General features: G+C 33.9%; 3 protein-coding genes across 3 annotated transcripts; 2 read left to right on the top strand and 1 right to left on the bottom strand.

Moving 5' to 3' along the window:
• Window positions 1-214: 214 nt before the first annotated feature.
• Window positions 215-6,243, top strand: LOC132714088 (uncharacterized). Its single transcript, XM_060696837.1, has 3 exons — window positions 215-663; window positions 1,040-1,070; window positions 4,242-6,243. The coding sequence occupies exons 1-3, from the start codon at window positions 368-370 to the stop codon at window positions 4,497-4,499; spliced, it is 585 nt and encodes a 194-aa protein (XP_060552820.1). The 5' UTR covers window positions 215-367; the 3' UTR covers window positions 4,500-6,243.
• A 2,725-nt stretch (window positions 6,244-8,968) lies between these two features.
• On the top strand, window positions 8,969-10,030 carry LOC132714059 (complement C1q-like protein 4). The gene is made up of 2 exons (XM_060696794.1): window positions 8,969-8,975; window positions 9,609-10,030. The coding sequence occupies exons 1-2, from the start codon at window positions 8,969-8,971 to the stop codon at window positions 10,028-10,030; spliced, it is 429 nt and encodes a 142-aa protein (XP_060552777.1).
• A 2,143-nt stretch (window positions 10,031-12,173) lies between these two features.
• Window positions 12,174-14,570, bottom strand: LOC132714048 (uncharacterized). Its single transcript, XM_060696783.1, has 2 exons — window positions 13,858-14,570; window positions 12,174-13,641 (listed from the first exon to the last, which is right to left on the bottom strand). The coding sequence occupies exons 1-2, from the start codon at window positions 14,568-14,570 to the stop codon at window positions 12,174-12,176; spliced, it is 2,181 nt and encodes a 726-aa protein (XP_060552766.1).
• Between the last annotated feature and the right edge of the window lie 5,543 nt (window positions 14,571-20,113).

The raw sequence follows: 20,113 nt of genomic DNA, 5'->3' as shown, positions 1-20,113 counted from the left end.
GAATAGTCAATTTCTAGTCTTGTCTTGCCTCGGTCAATAAGACAAATGTACTGCCTGTAAGTTTCCTATTGCTTTATAATTTCTAAACTTAAAGATTTTATGTCGGGACTTCACTTTTAAATAAATCATATGCTTTGTTATACTTGTAACAGATATCACTAAATTACCGTAACTTGATCTATTGGGTGTACTACACATAAGATATACCTGCACTGTTTTTGTATATCTAACGGTTATATCATTTGTTTATTTTATCTGTGTATTTTTCTATTTTATTGTTCAGTATCTGGACTATGTTAATGAGATATAACATGCGAATAGTTAAAGTGTTTAAACAATGCCTGAATAATATATATGTGATTAAATAATGGGTTTCTATAAGACATGCGGAACGTTATTTTGTGGATTAAAACATGACATGCTTAATTATGCACCTTGCCCACCCCCAATGATGGAGTATATTAACTTTTACGAACATGCATTGAAAAGAAATCTGAGTCACGTGGAAGTTTGTGACATATCCAGACGGTGCCGTTTGAATGAAACTCTTGTCGACCAAAAATGTATCACAACAACAACAGGGACAACAAATGAATGCAATGTCGTGTGTTTGATAATAATTTTGATACTTGTGTTCGTTCCCATTATAATACGGATTATAATGTAAGTAACATAATATAGAGAAGTGCCTATACAGCGTGATATATTTTCCAACTGTAGTAAATAAAAGTTATCAAACATTCTTAATGGTTCGTTAAAGAAAAAAAACGTTTACATGACCATGTTCAAGCCTGCATTAAAAAGTGTGAATTTAGAAAGCCCTCGTAAAAGAACTTCTCAATAACACCTTAATCAGAAATGTAAAGACATAGGTTAGGTAGGAAAAAAACCCACAAATTTTGAAAATATTCAATACATAAATGAATTTAGAAGTACATTTTTGCATGGGAAACATCTTACGTTTTGTAGATTGATCGCAATATGATTTGACAAGTACTGATTTCATCAAATTATACAATGTCAACATTTTCTATTATAGGATATTAAGGAGAACAAAATGTAGAAATGAGGTAAGTAAATTGTCATAATTAATATCATATGAATGTTGGCACTGTACTAGACTTTAGCTTGACTACTCGAAAAATTCGGAGAGCTATTGTTCTCACACTTGCGCCAGTGTAACATTAAATTTTGACCCTTAGAACTCGATCCTTGTAATTTTGCGCAATAAGCCTATGGCCATACAAATGAAATATACTTGTTTTGTTGTTTTCATGCGCACCACGTTCTAATAACACTTCTTATAACGTGCCATGCAGTATACACCGCTTATATGCTGTTTACGTAAATAACGTTTCATATTACATTGAATCTTTTTAAATACTGTCCGTTTGAGCAAAAGTAAAAATATTTAATCTTCTTCTTCTGTTATCACTAGAGCGGAATCAAGGAAGGAGGCAGGGCACCATGGGTGCTGCCCCCTCAATGACTACGACCATACATATCAATTTACACGAATTTAACGTACAAGTATAAAACGTTCTGATTTAAATCCTATTTTGTGACCTTTAATTAACTGGCGTGAAAAAAACAACATTTTCAAGTATCTATGAATTATGGAAATCGTTGAACTTTGGGGCACTGACACGATCTTTATAATCTCACTCTGCGTGATTGTGCATTCTATCAATTTTGGCGTAGCTACATCACTTATTAAAATCTATGACTTTTTTCTAGCACCAACCCCTGAATGATTAAATGATGTATATATCAATTTAATTTATTACACAAGTCAGAAAAAAGATCTGTAAAATCGAATCTGACGTACTACAGCAGGGATACATTTCAGTCTAGCCCAACATTTCAATGTGTTTAATAATTAATAAATTCCCTATTTTGGTTGTGAATTAGAGTAGCAATACTTGTCCCGTTGTTCAATACAAATATTTTGATCATTCTTGCATCAGCTAAAAACACGAATCCGTCAAAATCATGAAACTTATGTTACTTATAGTACTACATTGGAACTTGATGGTTAACGTGTTTTTTTTTAAAATTCATGTGGAAATTACTTATGACCGTGACAGATGTTTTGCTCGTGTTAAAGTAACAGGGAATTAACAAGGTCGGGTGAAGGTTAGGTCAGCGTCTGACACCAAGTGATTTTGTACAAACACGTTTGTCAGAAATCATTGTGTTGAACTTCCGTTAAATGTACCCTTTCCAACATATAGATTATCTTATAACCTATCTCGGCGCAGTTGTCCGTTCGGCTCGGCCTCTTGAAATGTATTAATGAAGCCAGTACATAGTGTATATCCAGTAACGCCGGAATGTAAAAATAATGCAATATTCGTGCAATAAGTAACACAGAATTTGTGCAATGAATGGAGGATACCTGGCAGGATTTCCAACGCGGTAAATAACCTGGACAATATATTCTTTATTTAACCAAAATGAAAAAGGAATAGCCACATAAGGCCGCGAGGACATTATTGTTATTTCCACGAAATTGCTTAGTTTTTGAGATAATTAGTAAAAAAGTTGGCTTCACGACCGTCTTGGGTGTGATTTGGGCTTTTTGTCGACTATAATTAGTACAACAATGCATACGATATCGTATAATTTCGATTTTCGGTAAGCAAGTTACATTTACTAAACTTTTGGTGACATAGAAAATTTAAAATAAGCTGATAAAATGTGATCAAGCCGTTTTTATGAGGTAACGCAGATGTACGTGAATAAAGTTTCCTTGTAACGGCGAAAAGTGCGATTTGATACATTAAATATCTAAGAAATTTTCACAAATTCTGCGTCACTTAATTAACGAATCGTGCGTTATGTTCACAATCCGGCGTTACTGGATATACACGGTGCTGTAGGAGATTCTGATTTTTTCTATGTGTTTCTCTATTATAGACAGATCATTCAGAACGTTTAACTTGAAAAATTCCACAAACCATTAAAATGCACCTGTTTTTATCGAGTCAACAACTGATAAGATTTTAATGACTTTTTCATCATATTTTAATGTCAAAATGTTGGCATGGTCAATTTTCAACGTTCAAAATGACCCATGGGGTCACATTTCAACAGGGTCAACATTTAATGTTACACCGTCGTCACACTTTGGTGCAAGTTTGTATCTTCTATAACTTTTGAATAATGGCACCTTTTGAACTAAGAAAAATTCTTCATTATCCTTCCTCTTGTTTTACTAACAAGCACTGAGATTAGGCTAGCTCGCCGTCTTACTAACAGCTCATGTTATGTTTTTTAAAAGTTATATTTTTACTAGAAATGCGAATACTTATGCCCCACACCCCAGCGGAATATGTGCAGACTTCTTGATTGGACAAGTTTTTAATTTACTGCGACCTTGACCTAATGACCTCATATCTGATCTTAAAATCTATAGTGGTTTTCTTCTAGTCAATACAAACATCCAAACCAAGTCTAATGATTTTAGGCCAAAGCTCTCTCTAGATTTTGGCCGGACAAGGTTTGAGCGGCACAAGCCATGGTGACTTTGACAGTTGACGTTTTAATCACAAAATCAATAGTGGTCTAGTAATGGCCAACATCAACATCAAATCTAATGACTGTCGGCAAAGCTTTTTTAAGTTATAACTATACTTTACTGTTGTTATATTTTAAGACGTCAATTCCATAGTGGCCTTGACCTTTATCCTCATGATCTATAAATCAATGTGTCATCTATCAGTCATAACCAACCTCCACACTAAACTTCGGACTGTACGCAAAATGTTTCATAGTTACTGACGACAAGCGATTATATCTATGGTGACCTTCAAACCATAAAATGAATAGGGGTCAGCTACAGGTCATGGCCATACCAAGTCCTAGGACTGTAGGCCTAAGCCTTCTTTAGTTACTGGTTGGACAAGGAATATATGACGTACGCACCCCATCTCATTATGTTTATCTATTCCCTTTATCCTTTTAGGGGCATAAACAAAATCCATATGATATTAACACACCTATTTCTTGATATTAGCTATACGTTCAAAGACACATTCCTCTATTTTACTTTAAACCGTTCATTGGAAAACAGCTTAACAATAAATTAAAAATGATACGCAGATATACGTAATATTCCGCCCTTTGTCCATTTAAGCGTACAATTGTAAGAGATTCATATTTACACATAAACTTATATCATCAGTTTAAGCCATCTTGGCCTATTTGTATAAAGCTGTCACATTTTTTTTTAAAATTAGAATATATCAAGAAATCAACCGGAGCGACGATGTAAGAATGTCGGTACAACCGACAGCAGGTACGAAGGTGACAAAGACTTGCATGAATACACAAACCCTGTTTGCCAAAATGAATTTGAAGCAGATTTCATGACAACAACATCATCTTCTAGAGAACACACAGATAAACCAGATGAGGTCGAACATAAGCCAGGGCAACAGAATTTATTTACATTTGAAATTGAAGATGATAAACATATGTTTATCACTCATCTTTGACATTTACTTTCAAAAAAAAAAAAAAAAAAAACTGTACCAGGGTAGGCCAATATATTTTTTATTTAACTCTTTATTTTTATGTTTGTATAAACTATGTTATGCTTCAAACTATCTGTTTTTCAATGATATTAATACCACGTGTGTAGTCAACCGATTAAGAATTTCATTTACATTAAGAATACCTTTCACGAGTAATTTAGTGTGAAATATGGCCTGTAAAACGGCAAGATAAAGGAGATGAAATTAGGGACTTTTTAAAGCTCGAGCAAAGGTTGGAAAATCTGCTATAAATGTTTATAACGATGCTTGTAGTTAATGACAGCAATGAGATATCTTATGGAACTATTTCGGGTTGGATGCATATATGAAAAAATGGACACTAGTCAGTTAAAGTTGCTTGTTAGTCTTGTAGAAGACCCTTCATAGTTACTGACAAAATTTTCATAAATTCAAGTCTATAATTCACAAGGATTTTCAACTACGCAGATAGCCCATATCACAGGGATATCAAAAGGTCGACTCATACGATTCTATATAATCACTTGAAATTTTGGCGAATAAGTGTCATATGAATACTCTATTTGGTAACATCCGACCAGAAAAAGTAGCAGGTTAAATCCGCAGAAAAACCAGTAGCTGCATTTTACAATATTCTCCAGATTTGGCACCCTGTGACTTTTTCCTCTTTCCTAGACTGAAAAAGCATCTTGCAAGTCATCGTGTGAACTCAGGTCGGTCATTTTTCAGTAAGTGATAGGGAATGTATGTATGTATGTATGTATGTATGTATGTATGTATGTATGTATGTATGTATGTATGTATGTATGTATGTATGTATGTATGTGTGTGTGTGTGTGTGTGTGTGTGTGCGTGCGTGCGTGCGTGCGTGCGTGTACGAGTGTGCGTGTGTGTTATTTTTTGCGTGCGTGCGTGTATTTTTATTATTTGGTGTGAAAGTTTATCATAAATATTAATGTATTTCTATCAAGTATAAGACTATGACATATCAAAACAAAAGCTTTTTTTGCTGCTGATTTTTTACTTATTTGTTATGAATTATACAATCATTTTTTTACTTGATTGAAAACATAATATTTAATCCCTTCAAGATATACGTACTATGCTTATATTTGAGTAAAATATTCTTATCACAGAAATTTATTGCAATCCATGAGATCCTTACTGTTTTTAATTTGAGTAAAAGAGTGTTCAAATTTTGTATTGAAAGTTGAATTCCCTATTAAAGGTCAAGTGAAGTTGGTCTTTTCTTAAAAAAAGACCAAAAAAAAAACTAACAGTTTTTAAATGACACTATATATTCATATTGCGACCACTTATATGGTATAGAGTTTAAAACATAACATATCTACATTGAATGAATCTGAGTCATGTTTATTTTATATTTACAAATAGGCTGTGTAGTAGTTATAAAACTAATATTTTCAACCATCAAATTTGAGCATAGTTTATCTTTAAGAAATATGGCAGTTTATATTAGATCATTTATCATTTTACAAAGGTAAAGCAGAACAAATGAGATTGTTATTTCCATACAAAGGAAACTGCCTTGACACTCTTTTAGTTTTATCAGACTGACTGAAATAGTGGTTTTTTTGCAGTTTCTGTAATTATTACAATAATTTGATTATTTCATTCTATCATTTATTCCTTTTTCTTAAAATTTGATACTTAGAACACATAATTCAAAAGCCAAAAATAACTTTAAATGGAACACTATTGACTTTTGAAACTTAAACTCTATACATTTAAATATTTAAATAACTTAATTTAATCATTCTTAGTATCATAATTTTATTATATTGCTTATTTATATTTCTATTTTTTTTATATATTTTTTTTCTCTCAACTAATTTCTATTTCGATTTATTTATATTTACTTTACCTCAGGGAAGGGCCTACTATACTGTTATTAGAACTTTTGGCCCAACCCTTTTGTATGTTCTGTAAAATTATGAAATTGTATACTGTGTGTACATTTATACAATAAAATATTATCTTTAAACTGAAATAGTAGTGGAGGAGCAGTCAATTTTCAAGAGGATATGTTTGTCTGGAGAGGTTATTTTTATCATACTTACTAACTCTCTTAACAAATTCAACCCTATCCCTTTTTTTTGTGTGGGTCACTGTTGGTTAAGCTTGAATACAGTCTCTACATATTTAATGAGAGTCTGTTACGGTTACAGTTTTATTTGAAGGACTCGTAATCATATCATTGATTGTTCCAAAGTTTATAGTATTTCGGTTCTTAAAATTAAGGGTTATGCCAAATTATAGTTTAGAATATTAATTAATTCTTCATGTTATTCTTCTAATTTTACAATGGCCAATCAGATTCCGAGATTTCAGATTGAAATTTTGACCAGTGAAATGTTAACATATATTCAGTTCTTCATTGTAAATTTTACAGGAAGTCCAACCGAAAACAGACGGTTTTAGTTGATCGTGATATAACGATTGCAGAATGAAATTGCCTACGGAGTGGTTAATATAACACCAAAACAAGGACAATTAAATGTATAAATGTTTCCTACATAGTATAAACTGCTGTAATATCTATATATACTTAGCAGGAATTATTCGTACATTTTTTTATATACTGGAATTCAAAATCAAAATCATTGATAACATACAATTAAATATCTAACAATGAGAAACGTCATTATTGTTATAATGATTTATAATATATTTCAAAATGAAGTTTTGATGATGTGTATTTTCATTTCCATATCTCCACTGTAAAATTTATTATCAAATATCTTTATAAAATTACGAACGTGTTAATTGTGTTCTTCTTCTCAACAAAAGATGTATTTCTAGCAAACCCCATAGAATATCGGATTAGAGTGAAACTGGTTTGCTTTGATCTAAAGCAGGTGTTTGCTTTGAACATGTGGTTAAGATTTTAGAATTAAAACTTCAAAGGAAAACGAAAACGGCAAGCACGTGTGTATACAAAGTTTTTATCAGCTTACTTTACTTTAAAATGAATGTTTATAATTAAACGAAACTTTACGATAAACACGAACGTATAAAAGAAAATTTCTTAGACGTTTTTAATAAGTTCCTTTCAGAGAGGAATGTTAGAAAAGTAACGAAGACAATCTGCAACTGGCATATAGTAACTTAATATCTCAAAATAGAAGAAGGCAGACGGAGCGATTCTGTTGATCAAAAAAACAGAGAACAATTGAACTCGAACAAAACAAAGCATTCAGGAAAGTTCAGAAATATAGATATAGGGTTGGCTATCTTTTAATTTATTTTTTACTTACACATAACACACTGTTTTTAAGGCATAACACTCAAATGCATTACCTTATGTTTGAATAATATGAAAAAGGCAAGAAATACTACAACTGCGTTGAAACAGTTGGTCGTAGATTTAAAACCCAAAGAGTCAACTTTTTTCTTCTTTTTTTCTAACAATAATTATCTATCTTTTTCGGATCCCTTTCGGATTAAAAATTTTTTAATCTAAATAATATAACTAATTTAGGTATTTATCGGCTACATAATTCTGAACTTTATAACAAAAAATGCTACCTGATATTTTGAAAGGCTAACTAAGTCAAAACTACACTGTAGTAGAGTTTAATATTTCACCAAAGGATCAACCAAAATACTTCTGGAAAAAAAACTTTAAAAATAGCCTGTCATTGTTGTTAAGCGTAAATGATATTTAAGTAGGAAATGGTCAAAAAAGTGTTTAAAAATACGAAGGGTAACATTTTTATCTATACATATTTCAAACATTTTGAACAGAAACGATCATTTTGCTTATGTGTTTTGTTAGCTGAATGCTGATCTTTGTTTCTTAGCAATATTCCATATGATATCTTCTTTCTTAAAGATGATGATATTAAAGATCATTTAGAATTTCCTCATTTCTGAAAAAGAGCTTTTCAAATATCCAAGCTTTAGTTTAGAAAAGTGTCTATAACTTGTAAACCGTAGACACTGCTCAGAGGAGTTTCCCGCCTGATGAATAAAATACGCGAAAGAAGTATCAACTGATACAACATACAAAATTAAAAGGAATCACAAATTAATTATATTTGTTTTTCTAATCATTATAAAAATGCATAGACTTGTTACACAATTAAACGAAGAAGACAATTTACACGAAAAACAAAAATTGTTAAATATTTATTTCATTTCTCTAGGGCCCGTGAATCGAATTAATGGCAAAGTCAATAATCTACAAAAGAAAATTGATATACACGAAATCCTACTCAAGAAACAAAATGCTCTTTTTTATAAGCATATGAATATTGAAACATAGGCTCAAAATAAATTTATTTCGTCAAACTTTAAGGACATAATACATATTTATTTTAAATACATTTATGAATCCATCTCCGTAAGCTCAGATGGTTATATTTGACTTCAGGGGAAAAGAAACAACAAAAGTCAGTTGAATTGAAAAGTGTCATTTTAATGATAAAATGACGGGTAAAGTGAAAATATAATATTGCATAAAACATATATAATGTGACTAGAAAGAATTCAACTGTAAAATGTTTTCCTTGAAAGACAAAGTTGGGGGAAAGAACCGCCATGTTAAATATATAGTATCAATGAAACAAACTTATGAAAACTAATCTAAACAAATTCACCAATAATGAATGTACCTTGCAGATTGGCATAACAATGTAACATTGTAAAAGGCAAAATTATACTAAAAATTGGGTAGGAGGGTGGGAAAACTTCTTTACTTTTAGTTTTTGTTGCATAAATTAGTGCAATGTAATATATATACATTGTGAATTTTACACTATGGTCAAACAACACTAATTATACTATGGTCAGACAACGCTAAATATGTAGACACGGAAATTATCCCTACCGAGATGCCTGACTGCAAGATTCATAAAGCTATTTATTCTTCAAATAAATGCCACCCCCGTAAGCTCAGATGGTTATAATTACTTGAGGGGAAAAGAGACAACAAAAGTCAGTTGAATTGAAAATTGTCATTTTAATGATAAAATTACATATTTATTTTAAATACATTTATTCATTATTTTTCATTTAGATATTTTTTAAAGGAAGATGTAAATTATTGTTCTATCTATATTCTTGTAGATTCTGACGGTACAACAAATGAAGTGTTGTTTAGAGCTAGAAACGTAAAGAACACATCTCCGTCGTCAGGAGAGGTGATCATATTTCAAACGGTGTTGACGAATATTGGATCTGCATATGACCACCAGTCCGGAATGTTCACAGCACCTGTTGCAGGACTTTATATTTTTACTCTTCAACTTTGTATAGCAGATGAGCAATATATATACTTTGAAATTGTTGTTGATGATGAGCCGATATTAAAGAGTGTGGGTGTTGATGATTATAATAAATGGAGCACTGGAGATTCGTTCTCTACTGCCGCAATCTTGGAGGCCGGAGCAAAGGTTTGGGTGAAGTATCATTCTGGATCTAAGAAATGTATTTGTACCAATACAGACCACTGGAATATGTTTCATGGATTTTTGGTTCGACAGAATTAGGAAAATGATTAGATGTACATTAGTCAGTGTAGTTTTCAGCATGTTCATATTTCAAGCACAAGTTATGGTGTTTATATCTTATAAAACGATTTTATTATGTTGCACTGTGTAAATATCAATAATAGCAAAAGTGTCCATAAAAATACTAGACATCTCATTTATTGTTGGCATGGAATTATGTTGAAGATCGAAAAATCTTCTAAAACCTACGTTTGCCTAAATGATATCTGTGCTAGGAATAGCAAACAACCGTTTATTAATGTTATGGAACCTGTCGGTAATGTTTATAACGAAATTATTATGCAGAAAACTTCTTCTATTATTGAAGAAGATATTTGCTTTTAAACTTAAAGCATTCGTGTATATAGTATACATGTAAATATAAACGTCACCATTATCCAATGAAAACGATGTGGCAAACATACAGTGGCAAACATAAAGTAAAAAATTTTTTTTATAAATAACCTCAAAATTTCACACGAAGTTTTGAGACGTATGTCTAAGTGCATTATCAAGGAAATGTTACTTTTTGTAAAGCTATAATTATATAGATCTCTAGAATAATTGTGTTTATCTTATTTAAAAAAGATTAAATAAATTAGCACAATGTAAGATGATACATATATTTTGTTTGCTGTTTGAAAATAAACTTTTATCAAGCTGAAAAACAATAATTCGACATTATAACATGTCTAAAGTTATATGATAATTTACAGCAACTCACGTGAGATCCAACGTTTTGTGTTTTAGAAGACCAGGTTGCGTTGTATTGGTCAATAAACAGGAGTGAGCCGAACATATTGAATTTCATTTTTGGTTAGATTTATAGCCAAAAATATTCTAAAACAAGTATGACATAGTTGTTATTGAATGTCCATTAGTTTTCATTAAGTATATTTATATTTGTCATAGTTGGAGAAAATGTGTAGTGAAACTAAGTTTTTTTTTAAAATTGGTTTCGAGTTATTTTAATGAACAAGATAACATGATGAAACAATAAAATGAATGGAATGATGAAATCTAAAATCATTACATGGAATAATTCAAGCTGGAAGCACAATAATGATTTAAACTGTTTACTCCTTGAAATTAGTTCAATTTGGGAAGGTAATAACTAATATTAAAGGCAGCACCGACAGGAATTTTCAGTTTTATTTTAAAGGATTTGTGTTTATTATGTATTTTAGGTGCCTTTTTACCACAATTTCAGCATTTTTGAATAATGATTTATGGAAACACATAACGACAGTTTCCGAATTTCGACATACAGAACATTCACAGTCGTATCTTCTTTATAATCATAGTATACATCATTTAGTCAATAAATAAGAAGTACTTTTGATATTTGAATGAAAATGGAAAAGACACTGTAGAATAAGATGTTCCTTTCATTTATTTATGTCTTAAACAGATTTATACATTTTGGAAGTTTAAGTTTATTGATGCTGATCCGGTCTTTCTTTTTAGATTTTTCTTTTCTATAAAAATAAAAATGGCAACAATGACATAAATGCTATTACTTACGAAAATGCATACTTACTGTCTTATTTACGGTGGCATAGAGGGGACATCAACAATAGTTTATCTATCAAGTGCGCACGCGATGGGGGACATCAGAAATATTTTATCTATCACGTGCTCACGGGATGTGGACATCAGACATATTATTTCTATCACGTTCGCACGCGAAAACTACTACGTGCGCACGCGATAGCTACTACGTGCGTGTGGAAGTGGTTTCGTATATTGGAAGTAATAATACAAAGGCGTTGTGTAGGTTCGATTTGTATTGACTCTCGATTCAATGTGTACAAAATCTCAACAGTAATATATAAACAATAACAACATACGTCAGAAGTGACGTTGACGTCAAATAGCGCGGTAAGACGTAACGTAGATAATAGCGTAAATATATGTAGTTTTCTTGCGGACATACTGGGGGCCGCGAAATGTTTAACACTTATTACACAAAGATTTAAGAATATTTAAGCAGTATGTTCAGAAATAACTTATCAGCAATATCAAAGAGTAATTTAAATAAGTAAGTATCGTCTCTAAGCATTCATTTGTCAAAATATTATGGTTATTATCGTTATTAATACAGTCTTTTGAAGTGTCACTATGCATGAATATTATTTCATAGTTAAAGTTCTGTAACTTCCAAAGGAAAAAGTTTCACTATCGGTCTATTGGTAACACCACTGTCTGTTCTAATTTTCGCCGACCGAACGAGTCCATCTCTCCCGTGCACGAGTTGTTCAACGACCGCCAATTTCCATTGTGCACGTGGAATGTCATCGTGAACTTGTACTACGTCACCAACTGATATGGATTGTTTATTTTTTCCGGATGTACGATGTTGTTCACGAAGAGCAGTTAGGTAATCATGTCTCCATCTCTTACGGAAGTCTTCTATGATTTTAATCTGAACTCTGGCACGTTGTGTAATGTTCTGTTGTTTCCCAAGGCTCAAACTTAGGTCCGTTTCATCAACAGTGTCATGATACGGTAATGTGGTAATGCGTCTACCATATAAAAGATGGGCTGGTGTTAATGGTTCTGGTTCTGGGCGATTGCCGGACGAGACATATGTTAACGGACGGTCATTCATAACGGCTTCTATCTCGGTTATGACAGTCTGCAAAGAGTCGTATGTAACGTAGGTACGGCCTAGGGTTTTCTTGAGAGCTGTCTTTGTGAGTCCAATTAACCTTTCCCACCACCCTCCATACCAAGGTGCACGCTTAGGTATGAATTTCCACGTGGTACCATGACTTGAAAGTGTGTCATGTACATGTCGGGACTCGAACAAACGTGTTATATGGTTGGATGCAGCCATAAATGTTGAAGCATTATCAGAGATCATGACATGTGGTAAAGATTTTCGGCTGCTGAATCTTCTAAATGCTTGTAGAAAGGAGTCTTCTGTCAAATCTGGCACGAGTTCTAAGTGCACCGCTCGTGTGGAGGCACACGTAAATAAACAAATATATGCTTTTGTTTCAATTCCGTCTTTAGTTCTGACATAAAGTGCGCCTGTAAAGTCTACACCTGTCACTGTAAATGGAACGGTATCTTGTACTCGATATCTGGGAAACGGAGGAGGATCTGGGGGTGAGTATGCTTGGCCAACGACTTTCCGGCAAATGACACATTTTCGAAGAATTGTCTTTACACATTGACGAATAGCAGGTATCCAAAACTTCTGTCGTATATAAGTAATTGTAGAATTTACTCCAGCATGTAGTATTTTTTGATGGTAATGAAGTACAATCAAACGGGTCAACTTATGTTTTGATGGTAACAGGTAAGGGAATTTCGAACTCTCGACCAATGGGGCATTGTGAATTCGACCTCCGCAACGGATTCCGCCATCGTTATCTAAAAATAGTCGAAGTTGTTTGACAAGCTGTGAGCGGGATTTACTTGATCTCATGTTGCTGATCTCTGCTGGATAAGTACTGGACTGACAGTCTATTAGCCATAATTTCTCAGCTTGAAGTAATTCATTGGGGGACAGGGGTTCGAGTCTCTTTTTAGAACTTTTGCTGTTTTGTATGAATCTCATCACATATGCAGTAACACGTAATAGTTTCTGGTATGAACCGAATCTGTCAATATCAATAACTCTATGAATGCCTTGCTCGCTAGTTGTGGTAACAGTACTGATAGTGCTAGGGTCTGGACTGGAAGTGTTGGTTTCATGACCGGAAGTGTCATATAAGGAAGCTGTAAGTACTGTTGCATCTTTTGGATTCCATGTAGGTCATTTTGATTGATTGTTGATCCAGGATGGTCCATATTGCCAAAGGCTGTTATTGACTAACTGGATCGCTGTTATACCACGGGTAAGTAAATCTGCTGGGTTAAAGTTGGTTGGACAGTATTTCCATTTCCGGTCCCCGGTCAGTTTTTGTATTTCTTCGACTCTGTTCCTCACGAAGCGGGGTAAAGTTTTAGCTGTTTCTAACCAATGTAAAACAATCTGACTGTCTGACCAAAGATAGAAATTTGTGTGTTTTAATGTCTTCTTTATGTGGCTTAAAAGTCGAGCACCTATTACAGCTGCCATTAATTCTAGTCGGGGTAACGTAAGTTTTTTAAGAGGTGCCACACGATTCTTTGCCATAATTAGTGATGTATTTTGACCATTGGAAAGGTAAGCTGCAGCTCCATATGATGACTGACTAGCATCTACAAACACGTGTAAGGTAGTATGTGAATGGTCGTCTGCTTGTCTAATTTTCTCGTCTGCTCCGGGAAAATAGCAACGTCTGTATTGAGTGGTGGATAGTGTAGTCAAATCTGTAGCAAGATTTTTCCACCTCTTTTGTATATTTGCTGGAAGTGGAGTATCCCAATCGAACTTCCCAAATTTGTTGCAATATAATCTTAGCACGTACCGTAACCGACTAAGTAGACCAAGAGGATCGAACATTTTTGACGTATGTCGCAAGATTTCTCGTTTCGTTGTAGTATCTGTGACTGGTATATAGGTTTGTTGGAAAGTCAACATATCTGTTTCTGTATTCCATCGCATTCCAAGTATCTTTGTGATTTTATCTCTATCTTGTAAGTCGTAGTTTAAGGCTAAATTTCGTAGTTTCTGGCTATTTTAATTCCAAGAGCGTAAGTTAAAGTTTGCAGACGACATAAGCTTTCGTGAATCATGGAAGTAAGCAAGTGCCTGGTTTCCATCTTCAAAGCTTGACAAAACGTTGTCCACGTACAAATCTCTTCTTAAAATACTACTGACCCATACATCACTGTTACTTGCTAGATGTTTTAAAATCGTTGCATTAAGAATGAACGGGGAACATGTTGCACCAAACAGAACTGCTTTAAACCTGTAGGTGATCAAAGTACTGTCGGGATTTTTGGAGTCACTTAACCAAAGAAATCTTGTAACATCTCTGTCTTCTTCTGCAAGCTGTATTTGTAGAAAAGCCTTCTCTATGTCGGTAGTAACAGCATATCTGTGTAACCGAAAACGGATAAGAATTTGAGTGAGATCGTTTAGCTCTGGTGGCGTAGACTTCAAACAGTCATTTAAGCTTGGTTGGTTACGTGACTGATGACAACTACAATCATATACGATGCGTATCGGTGTTGTGACTGAGTCTTTCTTGACGCCGTGGTGGGGAATGTAATGTATCTTGTGTTGGGGTGTGATACCTTCGTCTACCTTCTCAATAAAACCTCTCTTTTCTTGATCATTGATTATTTCTCCATACGTTTGTAGACTACTAGGATCTTGACGTAAACGTCTGATTACGTTTTCAGTGCGTTTCTTGGTGATATCATAATTCGTTGGTAAGATAGCGTGATCTTCTTTCCAAGGCAGTTTGGCTGTGTAACGTCCGTTATTGTAGGTGATTGAATCACGCTGGTAGTTTTCTAGGTATGTAGCCTCAGGGTTCTCTTCTTCTTGAGATATACCAAGAGACTCAAGCTTCCAAAATCTCTCAATATCAAAGGAATCTGGGGAGGACGTTAGAATGTTCAACAAATGGGTGGACGTTTCTTGTGCGGGAACTGGAGGCTGTTGGGATGTGGACGCTGTAAGTGTAGAAACCGGAAGTTGGTGTTGTATTGACGCTGGAAAGTTGGAAACCGGAAGTGGACCGGATAAAAGATATCCAAGTCTCGACTGCACCGCTGTTGGACCATTCCCTCGGACAACCTTATCTTGAACAATTTTCCAATATGAATCTGCTCCAATCAGTAACGATATCTCAAAATCTCTGTCATTTGTAACTGGATGAGCTAGCTTTAAACCATGCAAGTATGGGAGGGCTAATATATTCTGATTAATATTTCGCAGCGGTACGGCTATCTTTGGAACAATCAAAACATCAATGCATATTTTCTCATTGTCGTCTGTAATAAGTTGTATACAACATTACCTCATGTGTCGTACTCTTTGGCTAGTATCACCAAACGATGCTAAATGAACGACTTCACTTCCGGTCTGCTTAATTTGTAGTTTCTCCGCTAATTCTTCAGTGATAAAAGAACGCTGAGCTCCCTCATCAAAAAGAATATTTGTTTCCAATGAAACGCTGTTAAAACATATCTGTGCAACGGCTGTCTTCAGAAGAACGTCATGTCTTAGCTCAGTGGTAGAGTGTAGAATTGCAGCCTCGGGTTGATTTGAAACACCGGAAGTAGCTGGTATGGTGAAACTTGCGGCATTGGGATTCAGCTTTGAGTTTGATTGCTTAGCAGATTTGTCACAGATACTTGAATGATGTTTGCGCTGACAGTGACGACATCTATTTGTGGAACGACATGCCGATACTTGATGTTTCCGTAAACAGTTAAACACAAATGTTCTCTTTTTACAATGTCTATACGCGATTCATAAGATGTAACCTTTCTGCACTCGTTTGGGGAATGTTCATCACTACAAAAAGGACAAACTTTCTTGAAAGTTTCCCGAAAATTGACGTCTTTCTTACGTTCATTTTTACATTCATTTGTACTTTGTCTAGTTCCAGTAAAGAATGATGCTGTGGGAATATGAACATCAGGTTCACGGTTGATAATATCACTAGTAGAAATACGTGCTTCCGTGAAAGAAATTTCTTTACAGATAGCTGACCTTTACTCTTGTAATTCCCAGTTTACACTGCGATGTTCACGTGCCATATTTTGCTTCATTATGCCTGGTAACTTCTCTAAAATTATTGGTATTAATAAGCTACCGTAAGATTCCTGTGACTGCCCAAGTGATTCTAAACCTCTGATAAAAGTTTCCATTTTATCATAAAAACATTGTAAACTTACTACATTGTTGCTAGGTCTTGGAAGTTCAAGCAAGGACTGCATGTATCTATAAATTATCGTCTGTGGTTGTCCGAAGCGCTCCCTTAGAAGACTCACTGCCTTTGAATAGTTCGCATTCGTCAACGGAAACCCGCCTATACACCGTGCTGCTATACCTTGAACCAGAGATCGCAAGAAGTTGAACTTCTGAACGTCCGATAACGTAGAATTCAGATGAATAGATGACTCATAAGAGTCCCAGAAAGTCTGCCAGTTGGTAAGATCTCCGTCAAAATTAGGTATGGTAAGTTTTGGGAGTTTATGTTGCGCAAATGTACTCGAACTCGTATGTCTAGGTTCCTTAGGGTTTTTTTCTTGATCAACGGAACTATTGTTTGTTAAGTCTTGAGTATGCTTCCGGTAAGTCTCGCTTAATTTTTGAATCCTCAGATCCAAATCGTATGAATATTCTTCACTTTCCACGATTTCTGTTTCAATATCGTCACATGATTTTTTCATTCAATCCTTTAATTATCGTAGCTTTCTCTGTCAGATAATCTATGAGTGATGAAATTTCTAGAGATGACATTTCCTCATTTTGATCAATTGCTGCTAATTTTCTCTGAACAATTCTGCGATGACCTTCTCTTGTTGAAATAAGCTTCTGTAGATTCATGATTAGTCAATAGCTATACAAACGGCACCAATGTGGAAGTGGTTTCGTATATTGGAAGTAATAATACAAAGGCGTTGTGTAGGTTCGATCTGTATTGACTCTCGATTCAATGTGTACAAAATCTCAACAGTAATATATAAACAATAACAACATACGTCAGAAGTGACGTTGACGTCAAATAGCGCGGTAAGACGTAACGTAGATAATAGCGTAAATATATGTAGTTTTCTTGCGGACAGTGCGTACGCTACTACTAATACGTGCGCACGCGACAGCTACTACGTGCGCACGCGATAGCTACTACGTGCGCACGCGATAACTACTACGTGCGCACGTAATACCTTCCATTTCTCAAATGGACAGGGAAGTGCTTATTCATTAATTGTTTGAAATTAAAAGCTTTCGCGTGCGCACGTTATAAATTGTACGTGCGCACATAGTAGCTATCGTGTGCGCACGTAGTAGTCATAGCGTGCGCATGTGGTAGCTATCGCGTGCGCACGTGGTACTTTAATATTTTCCGATGTTCCCCATCGCGTGCGCACGTGACAGATAAAATATTTCTGATGTCCTCTATCGCGTGCGCACGTGATAGATAAAATATCTCTGATGTCCCCCATCGCGTGCGCACGTGATAGATAAAAATTTCCGACGTCCCCCATCGCGTGCGCACTTGATAGATAAAATATTTTTGATGTCCCCCATCGCGTGCGCACGTGATAGATGTCCCCTCTATGCCACCGTACTTATTGATACAATTTATCCACGTTTTTTCTCATTGATGCTTGATCAATAACTTGACATAGTAGCATTGCCTTAAATATGAAATAAGTTATTATAATGGACGATCTTTTAACATCGTTGGTAGACTGGAGACAGATCGTTGAATTGTGTCATTCCACAGTAAATCACGCGTCTTGTTCAATGGCAGCTTTGCAACTGAAAAAGGAATTTTCATATGCATGAGTTCGATATGTTAAGTCTATAATCTAATGTTTTTGCCAGGAAAGAAAAAAAAGACAATAAGTAAGATCAACAAGACAAAGGCAACATTCACAGGATGCAGCGCCCGACACACCAAAGTAGGGCACCCAGAAGGCACCAACCAAAACCTGGAAAGTTCGGCAATTTACTCAAATTAAACCCAAACTATTATCATTAAAATAACTTGATCATTTTATGTGTATATGAAGAGTGACAATTTGAAATCTATGCAGATGTGAAAGTCATCAGACAATGCTTTCTGTTTTCCAAATATCTTGATTTGTTATGCATATGTCGCTTTTAGATTTTATATCATCAATATATTGTCATAGGAAATGTTTTATATTATTGTATATTATTTGCACAGTTTAATTGTTTTGGGCAATTAAGCTATACTTTGCCAGACTTTGTACTGTAAAAGTGAAATCGCTTCATTCAAGTACAATAATAGAAAAAAGATACACGTGACTGATTATTCCATATTTACACATTTAACTATATACGTAATTGTATTTGTTTATGAATTTCGACACTACTAGTAATTGTATTTTGTTAAAGTATATTTTTCAATAATTGTTTTCTCATCCGATATGTTGCACCAAAGTAATTGCTTAATCATCTATGATAAAACATTAGCTAGAGCTGTGGAGAAAATAAACTGTTGATTTTCGATTTCCATGTTTTACATACATCAAAAGAAAATCTTTTGCTGTAAATATGCTTAATACATAAATATTTACAACTTAATATTCGGAAGAAAATTGGTAACATAAATATTTATCAAAGCTAATTCCGAAAACTAAAATGTTGCTTTCTAATTCATTGGTAAAACCATGGATTATACTTACACAATCTGAAAAAAATATGTTTACAAAAAACAAATGCTAAAAGGGTTGTTTGCAATGTTCGAGTCCGGTTGATTCTAAATATTAAGCCAAAAATTATATACTGTCAATTATCTTTAGTTAAATAAGCATCACAAAAACAATGCCAAATAAAAACACATCTTTGCTTTATTGATAATAATACATTTAAGAGAAAAAGGACAAAAAATGATGCTCAGTATCTGTTTCCAATAACAAAGAGAGTCAGATTGACGGAAATAAAGGTTATAGTTCCGAATCAGTTTAAATTCTGAAAACAAGCATCTATAACTTCAATTATGTATAATCTTACTTTTCTCGTACATTATTCACTACATTGAATCTGCATTAAATCAATCTTTTTTACCTAAATATAAAAAAATTAAAAGCAGGACACGTCCATTAAACATATTCACAATTGTAAGGGTAAATGTATTAAAGAATTTTGTTGAGCAAACATTTTCGATATGATTTAATGCAATATACAACTTAAACATTAATTTCTTTAGTTTGATATTCCAACAAATCGATAAAAAGTATTGAAATAAAACAACCATATTGTCTAGCGTTGAAATACATAGTGAACCTCAGAAATGACTATATTTGGCAAACATGGGTTTAATATTGATTTTATAGCATTTATGATGCTTGTCACCAGAAAAATGTAGTGATGAATGTGAAATTATTTGTTATAAAAGTAGCAAAATATCAAAATATAAACCTAAAGTAAAGAAGTATTTTTACTTCCAAACAAAGTACCAAATCACTCTAAATGTACTAATTATATAATTA

Source organism: Ruditapes philippinarum, unplaced genomic scaffold, assembly GCF_026571515.1.
Source record: "Ruditapes philippinarum isolate M1 unplaced genomic scaffold, ASM2657151v2 ctg2659_1_1_1_1, whole genome shotgun sequence".
Taxonomy (NCBI): Eukaryota; Metazoa; Mollusca; class Bivalvia; order Venerida; family Veneridae; genus Ruditapes; species Ruditapes philippinarum.
This window is presented reverse-complemented; position numbering and strand designations above follow the sequence as displayed.

What these genes read in the sequence shown, in the direction of transcription:
- LOC132714088 (XM_060696837.1), top strand. Translation starts at nt 368, where the DNA reads ATGGGTTTCTATAAGACATGCGGAACGTTATTTTGTGGATTAAAACAT. An exon ending in ATTATAATACGGATTATAAT is followed by an intron (nt 664 to 1,039) that starts GTAAGTAACATA and finishes TTTCTATTATAG; the next exon opens with GATATTAAGGAGAACAAAAT. An exon ending in GAACAAAATGTAGAAATGAG is followed by an intron (nt 1,071 to 4,241) that starts GTAAGTAAATTG and finishes TTTTAAAATTAG; the next exon opens with AATATATCAAGAAATCAACC.
- LOC132714048 (XM_060696783.1), bottom strand. Translation starts at nt 14,570, where the DNA reads ATGCGATGGAATACAGAAACAGATATGTTGACTTTCCAACAAACCTAT. An exon ending in CGTGGTATAACAGCGATCCA is followed by an intron (nt 13,642 to 13,857) that starts GTTAGTCAATAA and finishes TGATATTGACAG; the next exon opens with ATTCGGTTCATACCAGAAAC.